Source organism: Engystomops pustulosus, chromosome 6 (genome assembly GCF_040894005.1).
Source record: "Engystomops pustulosus chromosome 6, aEngPut4.maternal, whole genome shotgun sequence".
In the NCBI taxonomy this organism is placed as follows: Eukaryota; Metazoa; Chordata; class Amphibia; order Anura; family Leptodactylidae; genus Engystomops; species Engystomops pustulosus.
In genome coordinates this window covers 367,575-394,440 of record NC_092416.1, presented here as the reverse complement: position 1 = coordinate 394,440, position 26,866 = coordinate 367,575, and the positions used below count along the sequence as shown (strand labels likewise).

General features: G+C 51.5%; 1 protein-coding gene across 1 annotated transcript in view; it reads left to right on the top strand.

Moving 5' to 3' along the window:
- LOC140065246 (hemicentin-1-like) overlaps window positions 1-26,866 on the top strand; it is a 53,571-nt gene that overhangs the window by 2,089 nt on the left and 24,616 nt on the right. The window contains exons 4-5 of the mRNA XM_072112844.1: window positions 22,211-22,495; window positions 23,676-23,969. Of these exons, the coding sequence (XP_071968945.1) occupies window positions 22,211-22,495; window positions 23,676-23,969 (579 nt within the window). The remainder of the gene's footprint in view (window positions 1-22,210; window positions 22,496-23,675; window positions 23,970-26,866) is intronic.

Here is a 26,866-nt window from a genome sequence, read left to right as displayed (position 1 = left end):
ATTAAGAAACTATAATCTGGAAATCTCGCTGGAGTGGACCCAGTAGGACTGATCACCATACTGGTCTCTGTAACTCTGAGATCCAGCTCCTTTATCCCTAGAATCTCTCTTAGTAAATACACTAACATAAGCACCACCTAGTGCTAGAAGTTGGACCATGTACAGACCCCTTTACATTTTTCACTCTTTGTTTCATTGCAACCAATTGGCACAATCAAAAAAGTTTTTGGCTGCCCTCTGCCACCAAGTAATGTGCACTCTGCCCCCACAGTGGCTCTACTTCTTCATTGGAGTCCACACAAAAGGCGCACACCTGTCTATGTAAGACCTCACAGCTCACAGTGCATGTCAGAGCAAGTGAAAATTGTGAGGTCTAAAGAACTGCCCAAGGAGCTCAGAGACAGAATTGTGGCAAGGCATAGCTGGCCAAGGTTACAAAAGAATTTCTGTAGACTCAAGGATGAGAACCTCTTCCAGATGCTCTGGACCTCAGACGGGCTGAGCCTTTTAACAAGACAACTACCCTAGGCCCACAGCTAAAATAACACAGCAGAGGCTTCAGAACATCTCTGTGACCATTCCTGACCGGCCTAGCCAGAGCCTGGACCTAAACCCAATGGAGCATCTCTGGAGAGACTGGAAAATGTCTCCACCAACTCTCACCATCCAACCTGACGGAACTGGAGAGGATCTGCATGGAGGACAAAGAGGATCCCTAAATCCAGGGGTGAGGAACTTGTAGCATCTTCCCAAGAAGACCCCGGGCTGCACCAGCTCCAAAGCTGCTTCTACTCAACACTGAGCAAAGGGGCCGAATACTCATCACCAGGGGCTGAATACTCATCACTGGGGGCCGAAATACTTATCACCGGGGACCGAATAATTATCACCGGGGGCCGAATACTCATCACTGGGGCCAAATACTTATCACCGTGGGCCTAATACTCATCACTGGGGGGCGAATACTTATCACCGGGGGCCGAATACTTATCACCAGGGGATGAATACTTATCACCTGGGGCCGATTACTTATCACCAGGGGCCGAATACTCATCACCGGGGGCCGAATACTTATCACCGGGGGCCGAATACTTATCACCTGGGGATGAATACTTATCACCGGGGGCCGAATACTTATCACCGGGGGCTGAATACTTATCACCGGGAGCTGAATATTCATCACTGGGGGCCAAATACTTATCACTGGGGGCCGAACACTTATCACCGGGGGCTGAATACTTATCACCGGGGGCTGAATACTTATCACCGGGGGCTGAATACTTATCACCAGAGGATGAATACTCATCACCGGGGGTCGAATACTCATCACCAGGGGCCGAATACTCATCACCAGGGGCCGAATACTCATCACCAGGGGCTGAATACTTATCACCAGGGGCTGAATACTTATCACCGGGGGCTGAATACTTATCACCGGGGGCCGAATACTTATCACCAGGGGCTGAATACTTATCACCGGGGGCTGAATACTTATCACCAGGGGCTGAATACTTATCACCAGGGGATGAATACTTATCACCGGGGGCCGAATACTTATCACCAGGGGCTGAATACTTATCACCGGGGGCTGAATACTTATCACTGGGGGCTGAATACTTATCACCAGGGGATGAATACTCATCACCGGGGGCCGAATACTCATCACCAGGGGCCGAATACCCATCACCAGGGGCCGAATACTCATCACCAGGGGCCGAATACTCATCACCAGGGGCTGAATACTTATCACTGGGAGCTGAATACTTATCACCAGGGGATGAATACTCATCACCGGGGGCCGAATACTTATCACCGGGGGCTGAATACTCATCACCGGGAGCCGAATACTCATCACCTGGGGCTGAATACATATCACTGGGGGCTGAATACTCATCACCGGGGGCTGAATACTTATCACCGGGGGCCGAATACTTATCACCAGGGGCTGAATACTTATCACCGGGGGCTGAATACTTATCACCGGGGGCCGAATACTTATCACCAGGGGCTGAATACTTATCACCAGGGGCTGAATACTTATCACCGGGGGTTGAATACTCATCACCGGGGGCTGAATACTCATCACCGGGGGCTGAATACTTATCACCAGGGGCTGAATACTTATCACCAGGGGCTGAATACTTATCACCGGGGGCTGAATACTTATCACCGGGGGCCGAATACTTATCACCAGGGGCTGAATACTTATCACCGGGGGCTGAATACTTATCACCAGGGGCCGAATACTCATCACCAGGGGCTGAATACTTATCACCAGGGGATGAATACTTATCACCGGGGGCTGAATACTTATCACCAGGGGCTGAATACTTATCACCGGGGGCTGAATACTTATCACCAGGGGCTGAATACTTATCACCGGGGGCTGAATACTTATCACCAGGGGCCGAATACTTATCACCTGGGGCTGAATACTTATCACCAGGGGCCGAATACTTATCACCGGGGGCCGAATACTTATCACCAGGGGCCGAATACTCATCACCTGGGGCTGAATACTTATCACCAGGTGCTGAATACTTATCACCGGGGGCCGAATACTTATCACCGGGGGCTGAATACTTATCACCGGGGGCTGAATACTTATCACCGGGGGCTGAATACTTATCACCAGGTGCTGAATACTTATCACCAGGTGCTGAATACTTATCACCAGGGGCTGAATACTTATCACCGGGGGCTGAATACTCATCACCGGGGGCTGAATACTTATCACCGGGGGCTGAATACTCATCACCAGGGGATGAATACTTATCACCGGGGGCCGCATACTCATCACCGGGGGCTGAATACTTATCACCGGGGGCCGAATACTCATCACCAGGGGATGAATACTTATCACCGGGGGCTGAATACTCATCACCTGGGGCTGAATACTTATCACCGGGGGCTGAATACTCATCACCAAGGGCCGAATACTTATCACCTGGGGCTGAATACTCATCACCGGGGGCTGAATACTTATCACCGGGAGCTGAATACTTATCACCAGGGGCTGAATACTTATCACCAGGGGCTGAATACTTATCACCAGGGGCCGAATACTCATCACCAGGGGCCGAATACTTATCACCAGGGGATGAATACTTATCACCAGGGGCCGAATACTTATCACCAGGGGATGAATACTTATCACCGGGGGCTGAATACTTATCACCGGGGGCTGAATACTTATCACCGGGGGCTGAATACTTATCACCGGGGGCTGAATACTTATCACCAGGGGCTGAATACTTATCACTGGGAGCTGAATACTTATCACCGGGGGCTGAATACTTATCACCAGGGGATGAATACTCATCACCAGGGGCCGAATACTTATCACCAGGTGCTGAATACTTATCACCAGGTGCTGAATACTTATCACCAGGGGCTGAATACTTATCACCGGGGGCTGAATACTCATCACCGGGGGCTGAATACTTATCACCGGGGGCTGAATACTCATCACCAGGGGATGAATACTTATCACCGGGGGCCGCATACTCATCACCGGGGGCTGAATACTTATCACCGGGGGCCGAATACTCATCACCAGGGGATGAATACTTATCACCGGGGGCTGAATACTCATCACCTGGGGCTGAATACTTATCACCGGGGGCTGAATACTCATCACCAAGGGCCGAATACTTATCACCTGGGGCTGAATACTCATCACCGGGGGCTGAATACTTATCACCGGGAGCTGAATACTTATCACCAGGGGCTGAATACTTATCACCAGGGGCTGAATACTTATCACCAGGGGCCGAATACTCATCACCAGGGGCCGAATACTTATCACCGGGGGCCGAATACTCATCACCGGGGGCTGAATACTTATCACCGGGGGCTGAATACTTATCACCAGGTGCTGAATACTTATCACCGGGGGCTGAATACTTATCACCGGGGGCTGAATACTCATCACCAGGGGCTGAATACTTATCACCGGGGGCTGAATACTTATCACCGGGGGCTGAATACTTATCACCTGGGGCTGAATACTTATCACCAGGTGCTGAATACTTATCACCAGGTGCTGAATACTTATCACCGGGGGCTGAATACTCATCACCAGGGGATGAATACTTATCACCGGGGGCTGAATACTCATCACCTGGGGCTGAATACTTATCACCGGGGGCTGAATACTCATCACCAAGGGCCGAATACTTATCACCTGGGGCTGAATACTCATCACCTGGGGCTGAATACTTATCACCAGGGGCTGAATACTTATCACCGGGGGCCGAATACTTATCACCGGGGGCTGAATACTTATCACCGGGGGCTGAATACTTATCACCGGGGGCCGAATACTTATCACCAGGGGCTGAATACTTATCACCGGGGGCTGAATACTCATCACCAGGGGATGAATACTTATCACCGGGGGCTGAATACTTATCACCGGGGGCTGAATACTTATCACCGGGGGCTGAATACTCATCACCGGGGGCTGAATACTCATCACCGGGGGCTGAATACTTATCACCGGGGGCTGAATACTTATTACCGGGGGCTGAATACTTATCACCGGGGGCTGAATACTCATCACCGGGGGCTGAATACTCATCACCGGGGGCTGAATACTTATCACCGGGGGCTGAATACTTATCACCGGGGAATATTTAAGGTTTTCTTGGTTAATATATTAGCAGAATTATTTAGAAAAAATAACTCAGCTATTGGCTGCAATGAAACAAAGAGTAAAAGATGTAAAGGGAATCTGAATACTTTATGGATTTCATTCTGCTCTTAAACAGTTAATGGCCCAACTATATGAGAACGGTGGCTCTCCTCCAGTGTGCAATTATCTGTTGCAATCGGTGCTGCTCAGGTAAGTGTGGGCACAGTTTCGGTCGCTTTCATTTTACAGCGTCCACCTTTATTGTGTCGGTCTTTTAACAGAAATGTTATGTAAACTCCGACCAAGCACCAGCACGATCCTTCTAAAGTGTCAGACAAAGTGCAGACTTCATAGATACATGTGGGAGGACAAAATGGGGCACATTTACCAAGGATCCGCAGCCGCGAATCCGTCGGGTTTTTCCCGAATATTTCCGCTTTGCGCTGTATTTCACCGGATTGTGGCGCACGCAATCGATTTTTGGAGCAATCGCGCCGACTTTCGCGTGACAGAAATCGGGGGGCGTGGCCACCGGACAACCCGAAGGATTCGGAAAAAACGCGGAATTTAAAAAGCCATTTGTGTCGCAAGATCAAGCACTCACATACACTAGAAAAAAGCAGGTGAACTTCGGCGGACCTCGGCGCAGCAGCGAAACATGGTGAATATCGGTGCACGGACCTTATTGAATCCCGGCAGAACTCGAATCAGCGTCGGAGAACCCGCCGCTGGATCGCGACTGGACCGGGTAAGTAAATGTGATCCAATATCTTCTTTTTAGTGCAAACATACACAAAAGACGCGTGCAGACACGATGATATATCTGCCCAATGGGTTTTGTTTATTGTAATGTACTTTATGTGTAACCATCCGAGGTAATGCGGTCTGTTCATGGCTAGCTGCCTGGAACCTTCCAGAGGCTGAGACCTCTTTTAAATATAAATTCTGGGATACCGGGTTTCTGTACATATAAATCATTATACACTCTATATACATCATTATACATTGTATAGAATCTCATGCCTGCCTTACTATTCCTTAAATCACTCTCACAGTCTGTGAATTTCCCATTAAGATAGATAGATAGATAGATAGATAGATAGATAGATAGATAGATAGATAGTAGATGTCCTGTCCTCCTCCGCAATATTCTGTCCTCCTCCGCAATGTCCTGTCCTCCTCCGCAATGTTATGTCCTCCTCCTCCGCAATGTTCTGTCCTCCTCCACAATGTTCTGTCCTCCTCCCCCGCAAAGTTCTCTCCTCCTCCCCCGCAATGTCCTGTCCTCCTCCACAATGTCCTGTCCTCCTCCGCAATGTTCTGTCCTCCTCCACAATGTTCTGTCCTCCTCCCCCGCAAAGTTCTCTCCTCCTCCCCCGCAATGTCCTGTCCTCCTCCACAATGTTCTGTCCTCCTCCGCAATGTTCTGTCCTCCCCGCAATGTTCTGTCCTCCTCCTCCGCAATGTTCTGTCCTCCTCCGCAATGTTCTGTCCTCCTCCGCAATGTTCTGTCCTCCCTGCAATGTTCTGTCCTCCTCCGTAATGTTCTGTCCTCCTCTGTAATGTTCTGTCCTCCTCCTCCGCAATGTCCTGTCCTCCTCCGCAATGTTCTGTCCTCCTCCTCCACAATGTTCTGTCCTCCTCCGCAATGTTCTATCCTCCCCGCAATGTTCTGTCCTCCTTCGCAATGTTCTGTCCTCCCCGCAATGTTCTGTCCTCCTCCCCCGCAATGTTCTGTCCTCCTGCCCCGCAATGTTCTGTCCTCCTCCGCAATGTTCTGTCCTCCCCGCAATGTTCTGTCCTCCTCCGCAATGTTCTGTTCTCCTCCGCAATGTTCTGTCCTCCTCCGCAATGTTCTGTCCTCCCCGCAATGTCCTGTCCTCCTCCGCAATGTTCTGTCCTCCTCCGCAATGTTCTGTCCTCCTCCGCAATGTTCTGTCCTCCTCCTCCGCTATGTTCTGTCCTCCTCGCAATGTTCTGTCCTCCTCCGTAATGTTCTGTCCTCCTCCGCAATGTTCTGTCCTCCTCCGCAATGTTCTGTCCTCCCCGCAATGTTCTGTCCTCCTCCGTAATGTTCTGTCCTCCTCTGTAATGTTATGTCCTCCTTCGCAATGTTCTGTTCTCCTCCGCAATGTTCTGTCCTCCTCCGCAATGTTCTGTCCTCCCCGCAATGTCCTGTCCTCCTCCGCAATGTTCTGTCCTCCTCCGCAATGTTCTGTCCTCCTCCGCAATGTTCTGTCCTCCTCCTCCGCTATGTTCTGTCCTCCTCGCAATGTTCTGTCCTCCTCCGTAATGTTCTGTCCTCCTCCGCAATGTTCTGTCCTCCTCTGCAATGTTCTGTCCTCCCCGCAATGTTCTGTCCTCCTCCGTAATGTTCTGTCCTCCTCCCCCGCAATGTCCTGTCCTCCTCCGCAATGTTCTGTCCTAACCGCAATGTTCTGTCCTCCTCCCCCGCAATGTTCTGTCCTCCTCCACAATGTTTTGTCCTCCTCCCCCGCAATGTTCTGTCCTCCTCCCCCGCAATGTCCTGTCCTCCTCCGCAATATGCTGTCCTCCTCCGCAATGTTCTGTCCTCCTCCGCAATGTGCTGTCCTCCTCCGCAATGTTCTGTCCTCCTCGCAATGTTCTGTCCTCCTCCGTAATGTTCTGTCCTCCTCCCCCGCAATGTCCTGTCCTCCTCCGCAATGTTCTGTCCTCCTCCTCCGCAATGTTCTGTCCTCCTCCGTAATGTTCTGTCCTCCCTGCAATGTTCTGTCCTCCTCCACAATGTTCTGTCCTCCTCTGTAATGTTCTGTCCTCCTCCCCCGCAATGTCCTGTCCTCCTCCGCAATGTGCTGTCCTCCTCCGCAATGTTATGTCCTCCCTGCAATGTTCTGTCCTCCTCCGCAATGTCCTGTCCTCCTCCGCAATGTTCTGTCCTCCTCCCCCGCAATGTTCTGTCCTCCTCCACAATGTTCTGTCCTCCTCCTCCGCAATGTTCTGTCCTCCTCCGTAATGTTCTGTCCTCCCTGCAATGTTCTGTCCTCCTCCACAATGTTCTGTCCTCCTCTGTAATGTTCTGTCCTCCTCCCCCGCAATGTCCTGTCCTCCTCCGCAATGTGCTGTCCTCCTCCGCAATGTTATGTCCTCCCTGCAATGTTCTGTCCTCCTCCGCAATGTTCTGTCCTCCTCCGCAATGTTCTGTCCTCCTCCGCAATGTTCTGTCCTCCTCCTCCGCAATGTTCTGTCCTCCCCGCAATGTTTTGTCCTCCTCCCCCGCAATGTTCTGTCCTCCTCCGTAATGTTCTGTCCTCCTCCCCCGCAATGTCCTGTCCTCCTCCCCCGCAATGTTCTGTCCTCCTCCACAATGTTCTGTACTCCTCCCCCGCAATGTTCTGTCCTCCTCCGCAATGTTTTGTCCTCCTCCCCCGCAATGTTCTGTCCTCCTCCACAATGTTCTGTCCTCCTCCCCCGCAATGTTCTGTCCTCCTCCGCAATGTTCTGTCCTCCTCCGCAATGTTCTGTCCTCCTCCGCATTGTTCTGTCCTCCTCCGCAATGTTCTGTCCTCCCCGCAATGTTCTGTCCTCCTCTGTAATGTTCTGTCCTCCTCCCCCGCAATGTCCTGTCCTCCTCCACAATGTTCTGTCCTACCCGCAATGTTCTGTCCTCCTCCACAATGTTCTTTCCTCCTCCCCCGCAATGTCCTGTCCTCCTCCGCAATGTTCTGTCCTCCTCCTCCGCAATGTTCTGTCCTCCTCCGTAATGTTCTGTCCTCCTCCACAATGTTCTATCCTCCTCTGTAATGTTCTGTCCTCCTCCCCCGCAATGTCCTGTCCTCCTCCGCAATGTGCTGTCCTCCTCCGCAATGTTATGTCCTCCCTGCAATGTTCTGTCCTCCTCCGCAATGTGCTGTCCTCCTCTGCAATGTTATGTCCTCCCTGCAAAGTTCTGTCCTCCTCCGCAATGTTCTGTCCTCCTCCGCAATGTTCTGTCCTCCTCCGCAATGTTCTGTCCTCCTCCGCAATGTTCTGTCCTCCTCCCCCGCAATGTCCTGTCCTCCTCCGCAATGTTCTGTCCTCCTCCACAATGTTCTGTCCTCCCCGCAATGTTCTGTCCTCCTCCCCAGCAATGTCCTGTACTCCTCCGCAATGTTTTGTCCACCCAGCAATGTTTTGTCCTCCTCCCCCGCAATGTTCTGTCCTCCTCCACAATGTTCTGTCCTCCTCCCCCGCAATGTTTTGTCCTCCTCCACAATGTTCTGTCCTCCTCCCCCGCAATGTTCTGTCCTCCTCCGCAATGTTTTGTCCTCCTCCCCCGCAATGTTCTGTCCTCCTCCGCAATGTTCTGTCCTCCTCCGCAATGTTCTGTCATCCTCCGCAATGTTCTGTCCTCCTCCGCAATGTTCTGTCCTCCTCTGTAATGTTCTGTCCTCCTCCGCAATGTTCTGTCCTCCCCGCAATGTTCTGTCCTCCTCTGTAATGTTCTGTCCTCCTCTGTAATGTTCTGTCCTCCTCCGCAATGTTCTGTCCTCCCCCGCAATGTCCTGTCCTCCTCCGCAATGTTCTGTCCTCCTCCGCAATGTTCTGTCCTCCCCGCAATGTCCTGTCCTCCTCCGCAATGTTCTGTCCTACCCGCAATGTTCTGTCCTCCTCCGCAATGTTCTGTCCTCCTCCGCAATGTTCTGTCCTCCTCCGCAATGTTTTGTCCTCCTCCCCCGCAATGTTCTGTCCTCCTCCACAATGTTCTGTCCTCCTCCCCCGCAATGTTCTGTCCTCCTCCCCCGCAATGTCCTGTCCTCCTCCGCAATGTTCTGTCCTCCTCCTCCGCAATGTTCTGTCCTTCTCCGTAATGTTCTGTCCTCCTCCGCAATGTTCTGTCCTCCTCTGTAATGTTCTGTCCTCCTCCGCAATGTTCTGTACTCCTCCGCAATGTTCTGTCCTCCTCCGCAATGTTCTGTCCTCCTCCTCCGCAATGTCCTGTCCTCCTCCGCAATGTGCTGTCCTCCTCCGCAATGTTATGTCCCCCCCGCAATGTTCTGTCCTCCTCCGCAATGTCCTGTCCTCCTCCGCAATGTTCTGTCCTCCTCCGCAATGTCCTGTCCTCCTCCGCAATGTTCTGTCCTCCTCCTCCGCAATGTCCTGTCCTCCTCCGCAATGTGCTGTCCTCCTCCGCAATGTTATGTCCCCCCCGCAATGTTCTGTCCTCCTCCGCAATGTCCTGTCCTCCTCCGCAATGTTCTGTCCTCCTCCGCAATGTCCTGTCCTCCTCCGCAATGTTCTGTCCTCCTCCGCAATGTTCTGTCCTCCCCGCAATGTTCTGTCCTCCTCTGTAATGTTCTGTCCTCCTCTGTAATGTTATGTCCTCCTTCGCAATGTTCTGTCCTCCTCCGCAATGTTCTGTCCTCCTCCGCAATGTTCTGTCCTCCTCTGCAATGTTCTGTCCTCCTCCGCAATGTCCTGTCCTCCTCCGCAATGTTCTGTCCTCCTCCTCCGCAATGTCCTGTCCTCCTCCGCAATGTTCTGTCCTCCTCCTCCGCAATGTCCTTTCCTCCTCCGCAATGTCCTGTCCTCCTCCGCAATGTTCTGTCCTCCTCCTCCGCAATGTCCTTTCCTCCTCCGCAATGTTCTGTCCTCCTCTGCAATGTCCTGTCCTCCTCCGCAATGTTCTGTCCTCCTCCGCAATGTTCTGTCCTCCTCCCCCGCAATGTTATGTCCTCCTCCTCCGCAATGTTTTGTCCTCCCTGCAATGTTCTGTCCTCCTCCGCAATGTTCTGTCCTCCTCCGCAATGTCCTGTCCTCCTCCGCAATGTTCTGTCCTCCTCCTCCGCAATGTCCTGTCCTCCTCCGCAATGTGCTGTCCTCCTCCGCAATGTTATGTCCCCCCCGCAATGTTCTGTCCTCCTCCGCAATGTCCTGTCCTCCTCCGCAATGTTCTGTCCTCCTCCGCAATGTCCTGTCCTCCTCCGCAATGTTCTGTCCTCCTCCGCAATGTTCTGTCCTCCCCGCAATGTTCTGTCCTCCTCTGTAATGTTCTGTCCTCCTCTGTAATGTTATGTCCTCCTTCGCAATGTTCTGTCCTCCTCCGCAATGTTCTGTCCTCCTCCGCAATGTTCTGTCCTCCTCTGCAATGTTCTGTCCTCCTCCGCAATGTCCTGTCCTCCTCCGCAATGTTCTGTCCTCCTCCTCCGCAATGTCCTGTCCTCCTCCGCAATGTTCTGTCCTCCTCCTCCGCAATGTCCTTTCCTCCTCCGCAATGTTCTGTCCTCCTCTGCAATGTCCTGTCCTCCTCCGCAATGTTCTGTCCTCCTCCGCAATGTTCTGTCCTCCTCCCCCGCAATGTCCTGTCCTCCTCCGCAATGTTCTGTCCTCCTCCGCAATGTTCTGTACTCCTCCGCAATGTTCTGTCCTCCTCCGCAATGTCCTGTCCTCCTCCGCAATGTTCTGTCCTCCTCCGCAATGTTCTGTCCTCCTCCCCCGCAATGTCCTGTCCTCCTCCGCAATGTCCTGTCCTCCTCCGCAATGTTCTGTCCTCCTCCGCAATGTTCTGTACTCCTCCGCAATGTTCTGTCCTCCTCCGCAATGTCCTGTCCTCCTCCGCAATGTCCTGTCCTCCTCCGCAATGTTCTGTCCTCCTCCTCCGCAATGTTCTGTCCTCCTCCTCCGCAATGTTCTGTCCTCCTCCTCCGCAATGTTCTGTCCTCCTCCGCAATGTTCTGTCCTCCTCCGCAATGTTCTGTCCTCCTCCCCCGCAATGTCCTGTCCTCCTCCGCAATGTCCTGTCCTCCTCCGCAATGTTCTGTCCTCCTCCGCAATGTCCTGTCCTCCTCCGCAATGTCCTGTCCTCCTCCGCAATGTTCTGTCCTCCTCCTCCGCAATGTTCTGTCCTCCTCCGCAATGTTCTGTCCTCCTCCTCCGCAATGTCCTGTCCTCCTCCTCCGCAATGTCCTGTCCTCCTCCGTAATGTTCTGTCCTCCTCCGCAATGTTCTGTCCTCCTCCCCCGCAATGTTTCCCACCACAATAGTCCTTGGAGAGATGCTGCATGCAGCAATTCTCTGAACTGTATGTAAAATCAATTAAAAATGATGGAAGGCGCATCCGCAATGAGCCGATAGGAAGTGTGCAGAAGGAATACCGGGGTCTCTAGTATAACGGATGAGGATAAACACACCGCAATACTTATGGCGTCAGGGCAAGTCTGAGCAAAGGCTGATTCATACACAATTACAAATGTAAAAAGATTTCCCCACAGTAGTGGGACCACAAACATATAGAAAATAAAGAATACAAATAAAAATAAAATACTCATATGTCCACAAACATGTGCCCCAATATAACATGTGCCCCAATATAACATGTGCCCCAATATAACATGTGCCCCAATATAACATGTACCCCAATATAACATGTGCCCCAATATAACATGTGCCCCAATATAACATGTGCCCCAATATAACATGTGCCCCAATATAACATGTACCCCAATATAACATGTGCCCCAATATAACATGTGCCCCAATATAACATGTGCCCCAATATAACATGTACCCCAATATAACATGTGCCCCAATATAACATGTGCCCCAATATAACATGTACCCCAATATAACATGTGCCCCAATATAACATGTGCCCCAATATAACATGTACCCCGATATAACATGTGCCCCAATATAACATGTGCCCCAATATAACACGTACCCCAATATAACATGTACCCCAATATAACATGTGCCCCAATATAACATGTGCCCCAATATAACATGTACCCCAATATAACATGTGCCCCAATATAACATGTGCCCCAATATAACATGTGCCCCAATATAACATGTGCCCCAATATAACATGTACCCCAATATAACATGTACCCCAATATAACATGTGCCCCAATATAACATGTGCCCCAATATGTCTGTTAGAGGGGAAGGTCCAAACTATAGTTTTCGGCACTTTAATTGCATCAAAATACAACTATACATCCAGGTTTGTAAATCCAACCAACTAGAATGCTTGTGTTGGTGTAGACAAGGTTGTATATACTCCCTGCTCACGTCTCCAGCAACTCCCCATAAGTCCTTGGCATTCCCAAGTTTATATATGGATTTCCGGAAATGGCTAGAGAGTCCCAGAAGTGAATGGGATCATAGCCCCGCCATGGTCTTCTCTTCTAGCAGACTATGTATTCCTCAAGGTGCGGTCTACAAGGTGCGGACTAGAGGAATGGGAATGGCATTCCCTGAAACATCCCGCCTAGTGCCGGCACATAGACAATGCTCAGAAAACAGACTGATGCTGAGAAACCAACAATGGGGCAGATTTACTTACCCGGTCCATTCGCGATCCAGCGGTGCGTTCTCTGCGCTGGATTCGGGTCCGGCCGGGATTCATTAAGGTAGTTCCTCCGCCGTCCACCAGGTGGCGCTGCTGCGCTGAAAAGCATCGGAATGCACTGGAGTTCACCGGCTCAGGCTGAGTGAAGGTAAGTGCAAGCTCCGCGACAGATTTTTTTTTTTAAATGCGGCGGTTTTTCCGAATCCGTCAGGTTTTTGTTCGGCCACGCCCCCCGATTTCCGTCGCGTGCATGCCAGCGCCGATGCGCCACAATCCGATCGCGTGCGCCAAAATCCCGGGGCAATTCAGGGGAAATCGGAAATATTCGGGTAACACGTTGGGAAAACGCGAATCGGGCCCTTAGTAAATGACCCCCAATCTGTATTCCCCTCATCTCCCTCATCAGGGTAAGATGTATATCCCTTGCAGTATCTGACGGCCATTGGATTACATACCCCCCCCCCCCTTCTCCAGAGAGAAGGACTGCACATTAGTGACCATGCAGTGGACCTTTGACAGGGCATCAGCAATTCCCAGTAACTTCCCTGGTCTGTGCTCTACAGTGAACACAACATTTTGTAAGGTCAGAAACCATCTGGTAGCCCTGACATTCCCTGTGGCACTCCCATCTGGTAACCCTGTCATTCCCTGTGGCATTCCCATTTAGTAACCCTGGCATTCCCTGTGGCATTCCCAACTGGTATCCCTGGCATTCCTGTGGCATTCCCATTTGGGAACCCTGGCTTTCCCTGTGCCATTCCCATCTGATAACCCTGGCATTCCCTGTGGCATTCCCATTTGGGAACCCTGGCTTTCCCTGTGCCATTCCCATCTGATAACCCTGGCATTCCCTGTGGCATTCCCATCTAGTAACCCTGGCATTCCCTGTGGCATTCCCATCTGGTAACCCTGGCATTCCCTGTGGCATTCCCATCTGGTAACCCTGGCATTCCCTGTGGCATTCCCATCTGGTATCCCTTGCATTCCTGTGGCACTCCCATCTGGTAACCCTGTCATTCCCTGTGGCATTCCCATTTGGGAACCCTCTCTTTCCCTGTGCCATTCCCATCTGATAACACTGGCATTCCCTGTGGCATTCCCATCTGGTATCCCTGGCATTCCCGTGGCATTCCCATCTGGTAACCCTGGCATTCCCTGTGGCATTCCCATCTGGTATCCCTGGCATTCCCTGTGGCATTCCCATCTGGTATCCCTGGCATTCCCGTGGCATTCCCATCTGGTAACCCTGTCATTCCCTGTGGCATTCCCATTTGGGAACCCTCTCTTTCCCTGTGCCATTCCCATCTGATAACACTGGCATTCCCTGTGGCATTCCCATCTGGTATCCCTGGCATTCCCGTGGCATTCCCATCTGGTAACCCTGGCATTCCCTGTGGCATTCCCATCTGGTATCCCTGGCATTCCCTGTGGCATTCCCATCTGGTATCCCTGGCATTCCCGTGGCATTCCCATCTGGTAACCCTGTCATTCCCTGTGGCATTCCCATTTGGGAACCCTGTCTTTCCCTGTGCCATTCCCATCTGGTAACCCTGGCATTCCCTGTGGCATTCCCATCTAGTAACCCTGGCATTCCCTGTGGCATTCCAATCTGGTAACCCTGGCATTCCCTGTGGCATTCCCATCTGGTAACCCTGGCATTCCCTGTGGCATTCCCATCTGGTATCCCTGGCATTCCCGTGGCATTCCCATCTGGTAACCCTGGCATTCCCTGTGGCATTCCCATCTGGTAACCCTGGCATTCCCTGTGGCATTCCCATCTGGTATCCCTGGCATTCCCGTGGCATTCCCATCTGGTAACCCTGGCATTCCCTGTGGCATTCCCATCTGGTAACCCTGGCATTCCCTGTGGCATTCCCATCTGGTATCCCTGGCATTCCCGTGGCATTCCCATCTGGTAACCCTGGCATTCCCTGTGGCATTCCCATCTGGTAACCCTGGCATTCCCTGTGGCATTCCCATCTGGTATCCCTGGCATTCCCGTGGCATTCCCATCTGGTAACCCTGGCATTCCCTGTGGCATTCCCATCTGGTAACCCTGGCATTCCCTGTGGCATTCCCATCTGGTATCCCTTGCATTCCTGTGGCACTCCCATCTGGTAACCCTGTCATTCCCTGTGGCATTCCCATTTGGGAACCCTCTCTTTCCCTGTGCCATTCCCATCTGATAACACTGGCATTCCCTGTGGCATTCCCATCTGGTATCCCTGGCATTCCCGTGGCATTCCCATCTGGTAACCCTGTCATTCCCTGTGGCATTCCCATCTGGTAACCCTGGCATTCCCTGTGGCATTCCCATCTGGTATCCCTGGCATTCCCGTGGCATTCCCATCTGGTAACCCTGGCATTCCCTGTGGTATTCCCATCTGGTAACACTGGCATTCCCTGTGGCATTCCCATCTGGTATCCCTGGCATTCCCGTGGCATTCCCATCTGGTAACCCTGGCATTCCCTGTGGCATTCCCATCTGGTATCCCTGGCATTCCCTGTGGCATTCCCATCTGGTATCCCTGGCATTCCCGTGGCATTCCCATCTGGTAACCCTGTCATTCCCTGTGGCATTCCCATTTGGGAACCCTGGCTTTCCCTGTGCCATTCCCATCTGGTAACCCTGGCATTCCCTGTGGCATTCCCATCTAGTAACCCTGGCATTCCCTGTGGCATTCCAATCTGGTAACCCTGGCATTCCCTGTGGCATTCCCATCTGGTAACCCTGGCATTCCCTGTGGCATTCCCATCTGGTATCCCTGGCATTCCCGTGGCATTCCCATCTGGTAACCCTGGCATTCCCTGTGGCATTCCCATCTGGTAACCCTGGCATTCCCTGTGGCATTCCCATCTGGTATCCCTTGCATTCCTGTGGCACTCCCATCTGGTAACCCTGTCATTCCCTGTGGCATTCCCATTTGGGAACCCTCTCTTTCCCTGTGCCATTCCCATCTGATAACACTGGCATTCCCTGTGGCATTCCCATCTGGTATCCCTGGCATTCCCGTGGCATTCCCATCTGGTAACCCTGGCATTCCCTGTGGCATTCCCATCTGGTAACCCTGGCATTCCCTGTGGCATTCCCATCTGGTATCCCTGGCATTCCCGTGGCATTCCCATCTGGTAACCCTGGCATTCCCTGTGGCATTCCCATCTGGTATCCCTGGCATTCCCTGTGGCATTCCCATCTGGTATCCCTGGCATTCCCGTGGCATTCCCATCTGGTAACCCTGGCATTCCCTGTGGCATTCCCATCTGGTAACCCTGGCATTCCCTGTGGCATTCCCATCTGGTATCCCTGGCAATTCCTGTGGCATTCCCATCTGGTAACCCTGTCATTCCCTGTGGCATTCCCATTTGGGAACCCTGTCTTTCCCTGTGCCATTCCCATCTGATAACACTGGCATTCCCTGTGGCATTCCCATCTGGTATCCCTGGCATTCCCGTGGCATTCCCATCTGGTAACCCTGGCATTCCCTGTGGCATTCCCATCTGGTAGCCCAGGAATTTCCAGCTGGTAACTCTGGCAATTCCTGTGGCATTCTCAGGAGTGAGAGGGGCAGGGTCAGTTACCAGCTTAAACCTTCTGCATATCAAGTAATATTTCAGGGCATCCAGTGCCCTCCCTTTCCACAATGGCTTAGGGGACAGTTTCCAGCTCAGATCCATCTCTGGATGCTCCTCACCACTTACAGCCTAGGACCGCGCTGCACCTGCATCCAAAGCATCTGTCCGCACCAGGAAGTCCTTCCTAAAATCAGGGGGTATCAGCGCTGGCTACTGGCATAGGGATAACTTTAACCTTTGGATTGTCTTCTCTGCCTCTGGAGTCCAGTAGATCATCACTGACCTGATGATCCTCCTGTCATTAGGTCAGTGATAGGAGCCACAATACAGGCAATATCTGGCACAAACCTACGATAATAGCCAGAAATCCCAAGACATCCCGGACTTTTTTTGTTGTGAGTGGTCTGGGGCAGTTCTTTATTGCCTCCACCTTGATTTGTGGTTTTAATACCCATTTGCCGAGAACATATCCAAAGCACTTGGCTTCCTCTAGTCCCAACGCATGGTTCTCTGGGTGAATAGTAAGGCCACCCTCACTGATGGAGTCTAGTACTGCTTACAGACAGGGCCGGATTAAGGTTGGTGCAATCCCCTGGGCGAAAACTGGTGGAGGTCCTTCCAACAATGTTTTTGGAAGTAGCCAGCTCCTGTAGTATATAGCCTGCCAGCCTCTGTATATAGCCTAATAGCTGCCTGTAGTATATAGCCTGCTAGCCCCCTGTAGTATAAAGCCTGCTAGCCCCCTGTAGTATATAGCCTTCCAGACCCCTGTAGTATATAGCCTTCCAGACCCCTGTAGTATATAGCCTGCCAGCCCCCCGTAGAATATAGCCCTCCAGCCTTCTGTAGTATAAATTCTGCCACCCCCTGTAGAATATAGCCTGCCAGCCCCTGTAGTATATAGCCTGCCAGCCCCTGTAGTATATAGCCTGCCAGCCCCTGTAGTATATAGCCTGCCAGTCCCCTGTAGAATATAGCCTGCCAGCCCCCTGTAGAATATAGCCTGCCAGCCCCCTGTAGAATATAGCCTGCCAGTCCCTGTAGTTTATAGCCTGTCAGCCCCCTGTAGTATATAGCCTGCCAGCCCCCTGTAGTATATAGCCTGCCAGCCCCTGTAGTATATAGCCTGCCAGCCCCCTGTAGAATATAGCCTGCCAGTCCCTGTAGTTTATAGCCTGTCAGCCCCCTGTAGTATACAGCCACCAGCCCCCTGCAGTATATAGCCTGCCAGCCCCCTGTAGTATATAGCCTGCCAGCCCCTGTAGTATATAGCCTGCCAGCCCCTGTAGTATATAGCCTGCCAGCCCCTGTAGTATATAGCCTGCCAGCCCCTGTAGTATATAGCCTGCCAGTCCCCTGTAGAATATAGCCTGCCAGCCCCCTGTAGAATATAGCCTGCCAGACCCCTGTAGTATATAGCCTGCCAGTCCCTGTAGTATATAGCCTGCCAGCCCCTGTAGTATATAGCCTGCCAGTCCCCTGTAGAATATAGCCTGCCAGCCCCCTGTAGAATATAGCCTGCCAGCCCCCTGTAGAATATAGCCTGCCAGTCCCTGTAGTTTATAGCCTGTCAGCCCCCTGTAGTATACAGCCACCAGCCCCCTGCAGTATATAGCCTGCCAGCCCCTGTAGTATATAGCCTGCCAGCCCCTGTAGTATATAGCCTGCCAGCCCCTGTAGTATATAGCCTGCCAGTCCCCTGTAGAATATAGCCTGCCAGCCCCCTGTAGAATATAGCCTGCCAGCCCCCTGTAGAATATAGCCTGCCAGTCCCTGTAGTTTATAGCCTGTCAGCCCCCTGTAGAATATAGCTGCCAGACAGTCCTTGTAGAATATTGCCTGCTAGTCTCTGTAGTATATAGCCAGCCAGGGAAGGGAAGCCTTTGTATGGGCCAGTCTCTGTAAGGGGCAGCCTTTGTATGGGCAGCCTTTGTATGGACAGCCTTTGTACGGGGCAGCCTCTGTATGGGGCAGCCTCTGTATGGGGTAGCCTCTGTATGGGGTAGCCTCTGTATGGGGCAACCTCTGTATGGGGTAGCCTCTGTATGGGGCAGCCTCGGTATGGGGTAGCCTCTATATTGGGTAGCCTCTGTATGGGGTAGCCTCTGTATTGGATAGCCTCTTTATGGGGCAGCCTCTGTATTGGGTAGCCTCTGTATGGGGCAACCTCTGCATGGGGTAGCCTCTGTATGGGGCAGCCTTTGTACGGGGCAGCCTCTGTATGGAGCAGCCTCTGTATGGGGTAGCCTCTGTATGGGGTAGCCTCTGTATGGGGCAACCTCTGTATTGGGTAGCCTCTGTATGGGGCAGTCTCTGTATGGGGCAACCTCTGTATGGGGTAGCCTCTGTATTGGGTAGCCTCTGTATGGGGCAACCTCTGCATGGGGTAGCCTCTGTATGGGGCAGCCTTTGTACGGGGCAGCCTCTGTATGGAGCAGCCTCTGTATGGGGTAGCCTCTGTATGGGGCAACCTCTGTATGGGGTAGCCTCTGTATGGGGTAGCCTCTGTATGGGGTAACCTCTGTATTGGGTAGCCTCTGTATGGGGCAGTCTCTGTATGGGGCAACCTCTGTATGGGGTAGCCTCTGTATTGGGTAGCCTCTGTATGGGGCAACCTCTGCATGGGGTAGCCTCTGTATGGGGCAGCCTTTGTACGGGGCAGCCTCTGTATGGAGCAGCCTCTGTATGGGGTAGCCTCTGTATGGGGTAGCCTCTGTATGGGGCAACCACTGTATGGGGTAGCCTCTGTATGGGGTAGCCTCTGTATGGGGTAACCTCTGTATTGGGTAGCCTCTGTATGGGGCAGTCTCTGTATGGGGCAACCTCTGTATGGGGTAGCCTCTGTATTGGGTAGCCTCTGTATGGGGCAGCCTCTGTATGGGGCAACCTCTGTATGGGGTAGCCTCTGTATTGGGTAGCCTCTGTATGAGGCAGTCTCTCTATGGGGCAGTCTCTCTATGGGGTAGCCTCTGTATTGGGTAGCATCTGTATGGGGCAGTCTCTGTATGGGGCAGCCTCTGTATGGGGTAGCCTCTGTATTGGGTAGCCTCTGTATGGGGCAGCCTCTGTATGGGGCAACCTCTGTATGGGGTAGCCTGTGTATTGGGTAGCCTCTGTATGGGGCAGCCTCTGTATGGGGCAGCCTCTGTATGGGGTAGCCTCTGTATTGGGTAGCCTCTGTATGGGGCAGCCTCTGTATGGGGTAGCCTCTGTATTGGGTAGCCTCTGTATGGGGCAGCCTCTGTATGGGACAACCTCTTTATGGGGAAAGCTCTGTATGGGGTAGACACCATTTCTCTATTTAGTAGCCTCTGTTTCCTATGTTTCCTCAGATAGCAAGTAGCATAATCTAATACCACCAGGATATAGCGGTGACGTGACTGTTGTACCCACCAAAATCCATATCCATCATTTCAAAAGATACTTCCATAATTGGCAGTGGAACCGAGGGGCTACGGAAATGTGGGCTTGGGGCATGTACCTGTCATGTAGGACAGGACACACAACAGTCCTTCACTTCCCTAAACACGCCTGGCCAATAAAACCTTGGGAGAATCTTGTCCTGTGTCTTCTCAGTCCCTAGGTGTCCCCCACGTGCACGGTTGTGAGCCATGTGCCATACGGTGGGATGGGCAGGTACAAGAAGCTGCTCCACAATTTCTTCACTGTTGTAACTCGTTACTGTCACTTTCCTGATCATCAGCGATAGAAGGGTCTCTGATCTGTGCCCCCCCAAAATGATTGCGTGACCTCTAATTCAGGGACATTGTGCTCAGGAGCACAAGGTCCAGAGAGTCACGATTGTCTCTAGCAGCAGCAGCCACCTCTTCTAGCAGACATCTTATTCCCCAGGTGCGCCCCCTGGCGTGAGCTGATGGAATGGTAAGTCCCACTAGCCGTCTGCCTGCCATTCCCTAAAAATCTACCTGTGATGTTTCCTGCAGAGGTCTCTCCATCGCTATCAAATAATCTTTCCTTTCTGTCTCTGAAAGACACATTGAGATAATGTGAGGAGGTCATCTAGACCTGAGCTGTGCCCTCTGCTCCCGCCTGGATCTTATCCCGGAGATACAACTTTTATACTGATCCCTCATATTTATCCTTACACATTGCAATCAATTTAAAGAATTGACCAAAACAAACTCCAAAAAATCCAGATTTCTCAAAACCCAAATTAGTTGACCTCAATGTGACGACCTCCATGTGAATACCTCCATGTGACGACCTCCATGTGATGACCTCCATGTGACGACCTCCATGTGACGACCTCCATGTGATGACCTCCATGTGACGACCTCCATGTGACGGCCTCCATGTGACGACCTCCATGTGATGACCCCCATGTGACGGCCTCCATGTGATGACCTTCATGTGACGGCCTCCATGTGATGACCAACATGTGATGACCTCCATGTGATGACCTCCATGTGACGGCCAACATGTAATGACCTCCGTGTGACGGCCTTTATGTGACGGCCTCCATGTGATGACCTCCATGTGACGGCCAACATGTAATGACCTCCGTGTGACGGCTTCCATGTGATGACCTCCATGTGACAGCTTTCATTTGACAACCTCCATGTGATGGCCTCCATGTGACGACCTCCATGTGACAGCTTTCATTTGACAACCTCCATGTGACGGCCTCCATGTGACGACCTCCATGTGATGACCTCCATGTGACGACCTCCATGTGACGGCCTCCATGTGACGACCTCCATGTGATGACCCCCATGTGACGGCCTCCATGTGATGACCTTCATGTGACGGCCTCCATGTGATGACCAACATGTGATGACCTCCATGTGATGACCTCCATGTGACGGCCAACATGTAATGACCTCCGTGTGACGGCCTTTATGTGACGGCCTCCATGTGATGACCTCCATGTGACGGCCAACATGTAATGACCTCCGTGTGACGGCTTCCATGTGATGACCTCCATGTGACAGCTTTCATTTGACAACCTCCATGTGATGGCCTCCATGTGACGACCTCCATGTGAAGACCTCCATGTGATGGCCAACATGTAATGACCTCCATGTGATTATCTCCATGTGATGACCTTCATGTGACGACCTCCATGTGATGACCTCCATGTGACGGCCAACATGTAATGACCTCCGTGTGACGGCCTTTATGTGACGGCCTCCATGTGATGACCTCCATGTGACGGCCAACATGTAATGACCTCCGTGTGACGGCCTTTATGTGACGGCCTCCATGTGATGACCTCCATGTGACGGCCAACATGTAATGACCTCCGTGTGACGGCCTTTATGTGACGGCTTCCATGTGATGACCTCCATGTGACGACATCCATGTGATATCCTCCATGTGACAGCTTTCATTTGACAACCTCCATGTGATGGCCTCCATGTGATGGCCAACATGTAATGACCTCCATGTGACGACCTCCATGTGATGACCTTCATGTGATGACCTTCATGTGATGACCTTCATGTGATGACCTCCATGTAATGACCTCCATGTGACAACCTCCATGTGACAGCTTCCATGTGACGACCTCCATGTGACAACCTCCATGTGACGACCTCCATGTGACAACCTCCATGTGATGACCTCCATGTAACGACCTCCATGTGACAACCTCCATGTAACGACCTCCATGTGATGACCTCCATGTGACAACCTCCATGAGATACTGACCTGGTGTCTTGTATTGGCAGTTCCTGTATCTGCGGTGACCCTGACCAGTAACATTTCTGACCAGTTACTGTGGCCGGGAAGGGACTCGGTGTCCTTACAGTGTTCATCTACTGGTACTGATGTCAGATACTCCTGGAGTCTGGATGGAGCACCAGTACCTCCGGACCCCCGGTACCAGCTCTCCCCCAGTGGCTCCACGCTCAGCATCAGCCCCATCTCCTCTAATGATAATGGACATTTCATCTGCTCAGCGAGAAACCGGATCAACAGTGAGAACAGCTCTGGACTACACCTCACCCTGGCCGGTAAGTAGCTGATAATTATACCATTGTTACTACATATACTACCACACTACCCCCACTACTACTACAGGCTCTACCTGGCGGGTAAGTGGCTGTAATGATAATGATACCATTGTTACTGCAAATACTACCACACTACCCCCACTACTACTACAGGCTCTACCTGGCCGGTAAGTAGCTGTAATGATAATTATAGTACTGTTGCTGCAAATACTACCACACTACCCCCCACTACTACTACAGGCTCTACCTGGCCGGTAAGTAGCTGCGATGATAATTATAGTACTGTTACAACAAATACTACCACACTACCCCCCCCCCCACTACTACTACAGGCTCTACCTGGCCGGTAAGTAGCTGCGATGATAATTATACTACTGTTACAACAAATACTACCACACTACCCCCACTACTACTACAACTACAACTACTAAGGCTACTACAACTACAACTGCAGGACTATAATCACTACTACTACTTCTACTACTAATACTACTACTACTACTACTTCTACTACTACTACTATGGCTACTACAACTACAGTACTACAATCACTACTACTACTACTACTACTACTACTACTACTACTACTATGGCTACTATAACTACTGCTACAGGACTATAATCACTACTACTACTTCTACTACTACTACAGGACTACAATCACTACTACTACTACTACTACAACTACTACCAACAATACTACCAGTATCATTGGCACTAGTTATACTACCAGTACTACAGATAATAATTTACAACCTCTATTACCACTAGTAGTACTGGACCTAATGTACTGGTAGTCACCTAATGTACTGGTCACCACTTGCTGTTCTTCAATGGAGGAACATGTGCTGACATTGTGGTCTTAGCCGCTGTTATATCGTCACTCTGCTGCATGTGCTGAGTGTTCTCTACTAGTATTCTGCTCCCTACAGGCTCCCGTAGGGGGATTGTAGGAGCTCACTGAATACTCTATTACCATTGAGGTTAGTGTACAGACTGTCTGCTATAGGCTCACAAGCTCCCCCTAGTGGTGCCTGCAGGAGAACATAAAATTATATGTGATTGATGTGGATTTGGAGCCTTGTATGAAAAACATGGAGCAAATAATTCAGAATTTTTGTTGACCTAAAAGATTTCTAGATATTCAGGATTCAGGTTGTGTTCTGGTTCTGATCCACAGATCGGGTCTCGGCGGTGACACTGACCAGTAACACATCGGCCGCGCTCTGGGCAGGACAGGACTCGGTGTCTCTCTATTGCTCCGCTCAGGGTTCAGCCGTCACCTTCTCCTGGAGCCTGAATGGATCCTCAGTGTCCTCCAACCCTCCATATTCCATCACCCACAGTGATTCTCCTCCAAGCTCCAATCTCACCATCAGCCCCGTCTCCAGGGGGGACACCGGACCCTTCACCTGTACAGCCACCAACCTGCTCAATACTGACACCAGCAATGACCTCAACCTCAATGTGGCTTGTGAGTATTATGAGACATTATGATGCCATATAAGACACAAGGCGCCCCCCTTTGCCAGGGGCCACGGGTGGTATTGCAGCTGGGACCGAGGATGAGAAGTGAATATTTACAGAAGTGACATCTAAGGTGTCAGTGACAGGAGAATTTGCTGTGCAGAGACCGGGGTTTAGCTTCTGAATGTCCCCACCCGTGTGGGGCAGATCCAGGCAGTGCCCTGGTAATAGGACATACCTGAGGATTAGGTCCCAGTGCCCTGGTAATAGGACATACCTGAGGATTAGATCCCAGTGCCCTGGTAATAGGACATACCTGAGGATTAGGTCCCAGTGCCCTGGTAATAGGACATACCTGAGGATTAGGTCCCAGTGCCCTGGTAATAGGACATACCTGAGGATTAGGTCTCAGTGCCCTGGTAATAGGACATACCTGAGGATTAGGTCCCAGTGCCCTGGTAATAGGACATACCTGAGGATTAGGTCCCAGTGCCCTGGTAATAGGACATACCTGCGGATTAGGTCCCAGTGCCCTGGTAATAGGACATACCTGAGGATTAGGTCCCAGTGCCCTGGTAATAGGACATACCTGAGGATTAGGTCCCAGTGCCCTGGTAATAGGACATACCTGAGGATTAGGTCCCAGTGCCCTGGTAATAGGACATACCTGCGGATTAGGTCCCAGTGCCCTGGTAATAGGACATACCTGAGGATTAGGTCCCAGTGCCCTGGTAATAGGACATACCTGAGGATTAGGTCCCAGTGCCCTGGTAATAGGACATACCTGAGGATTAGGTCCCAGTGCCCTGGTAATAGGACATACCTGAGGATTAGGTCCCAGTGCCCTGGTAATAGGACATACCTGCGGATTAGGTCCCAGTGCCCTGGTAATAGGACATACCTGAGGATTAGATCCCAGTGCCCTGGTAATAGGACATACCTGCGGATTAGGTCCCAGTGCCCTGGTAATAGGACATACCTGAGGATTAGGTCCCAGTGCCCTGGTAATAGGACATACCTGCGGATTAGGTCTCAGTGCCCTGGTATTAGGACATACCTGAGTATTAGGTCCCAGTGCCCTGGTATTAGGACATACCTGAGGATTAGGTCCCAGTGCCCTGGTAATAGGACATACCTGAGGATTAGGTCCCAGTGCCCTGGTAATAGGACATACCTGAGGATTAGGTCCCAGTGCCCTGGTAATAGGACATACCTGAGGATTAGGTCCCAGTGCCCTGGTATTAGGACATACCTGAGGATTAGGTCCCAGTGCCCTGGTATTAGGACATACCTGAGGATTAGGTCCCAGTGCCCTGGTAATAGGACATACCTGAGGATTAGGTCCCAGTGCCCTGGTAATAGGACATACCTGAGGATTAGGTCCCAGTGCCCTGGTATTAGGACATACCTGAGGATTAGGTCCCAGTGCCCTGGTAATAGGACATACCTGAGGATTAGATCCCAGTGCCCTGGTAATAGGACATACCTGAGGATTAGGTCCCAGTGCCCTGGTAATAGGACATACCTGAGGATTAGGTCCCAGTGCCCTGGTAATAGGACATACCTGAGGATTAGGTCCCAGTGCCCTGGTATTAGGACATACCTGCGGATTAGGTCCCAGTGCCCTGGTATTAGGACATACCTGCGGATTAGGTCTCAGTGCCCTGGTAATAGGACATACCTGAGGATTAGGTCCCAGTGCCCTGGTATTAGGACATACCTGAGGATTAGGTCCCAGTGCCCTGGTAATAGGACATACCTGAGGATTAGGTCTCAGTGCCCTGGTATTAGGACATACCTGAGGATTAGGTCCCAGTGCCCTGGTAATAGGACATACCTGAGGATTAGGTCCCAGTGCCCTGGTAATAGGACATACCTGCGGATTAGGTCCCAGTGCCCTGGTAATAGGACATACCTGCGGATTAGGTCCCAGTGCCCTGGTATTAGGACATACCTGAGGATTAGGTCCCAGTGCCCTGGTAATAGGACATACCTGAGGATTAGGTCCCAGTGCCCTGGTAATAGGACATACCTGAGGATTAGGTCTCAGTGCCCTGGTAATAGGACATACCTGAGGATTAGGTCACAGTGCCCTGGTAATAGGACATACCTGCGGATTAGGTCCCAGTGCCCTGGTAATAGGACATACCTGAGGATTAGGTCCCAGTGCCCTGGTAATAGGACATACCTGAGGATTAGGTCCCAGTGCCCTGGTAATAGGACATACTCGAGGATTAGGTCCCAGTGCCCTGGTAATAGGACATACCTGAGGATTAGGTCTCAGTGCCCTGGTAATAGGACATACCTGAGGATTAGGTCCCAGTGCCCTGGTATTAGGACATACCTGCGGATTAGGTCCCAGTGCCCTGGTATTAGGACATACCTGAGGATTAGGTCCCAGTGCCCTGGTAATAGGACATACCTGAGGATTAGGTCTCAGTGCCCTGGTAATAGGACATACCTGAGGATTAGGTCCCAGTGCCCTGGTAATAGGACATACCTGAGGATTAGGTCTCAGTGCCCTGGTAATAGGACATACCTGCGGATTAGGTCCCAGTGCCCTGGTATTAGGACATACCTGAGGATTAGGTCACAGTGCCCTGGTATTAGGACATACCTGAGGATTAGGTCCCAGTGCCCTGGTAATAGGACATACCTGAGGATTAGGTCTCAGTGCCCTGGTATTAGGACATACCTGAGGATTAGGTCCCAGTGCCCTGGTAATAGGACATACCTGAGGATTAGGTCCCAGTGCCCTGGTAATAGGACATACCTGAGGATTAGGTCCCAGTGCCCTGGTAATAGGACATACCTGCGGATTAGGTCCCAGTGCCCTGGTAATAGGACATACCTGAGGATTAGGTCCCAGTGCCCTGGTATTAGGACATACCTGAGAATTAGGTC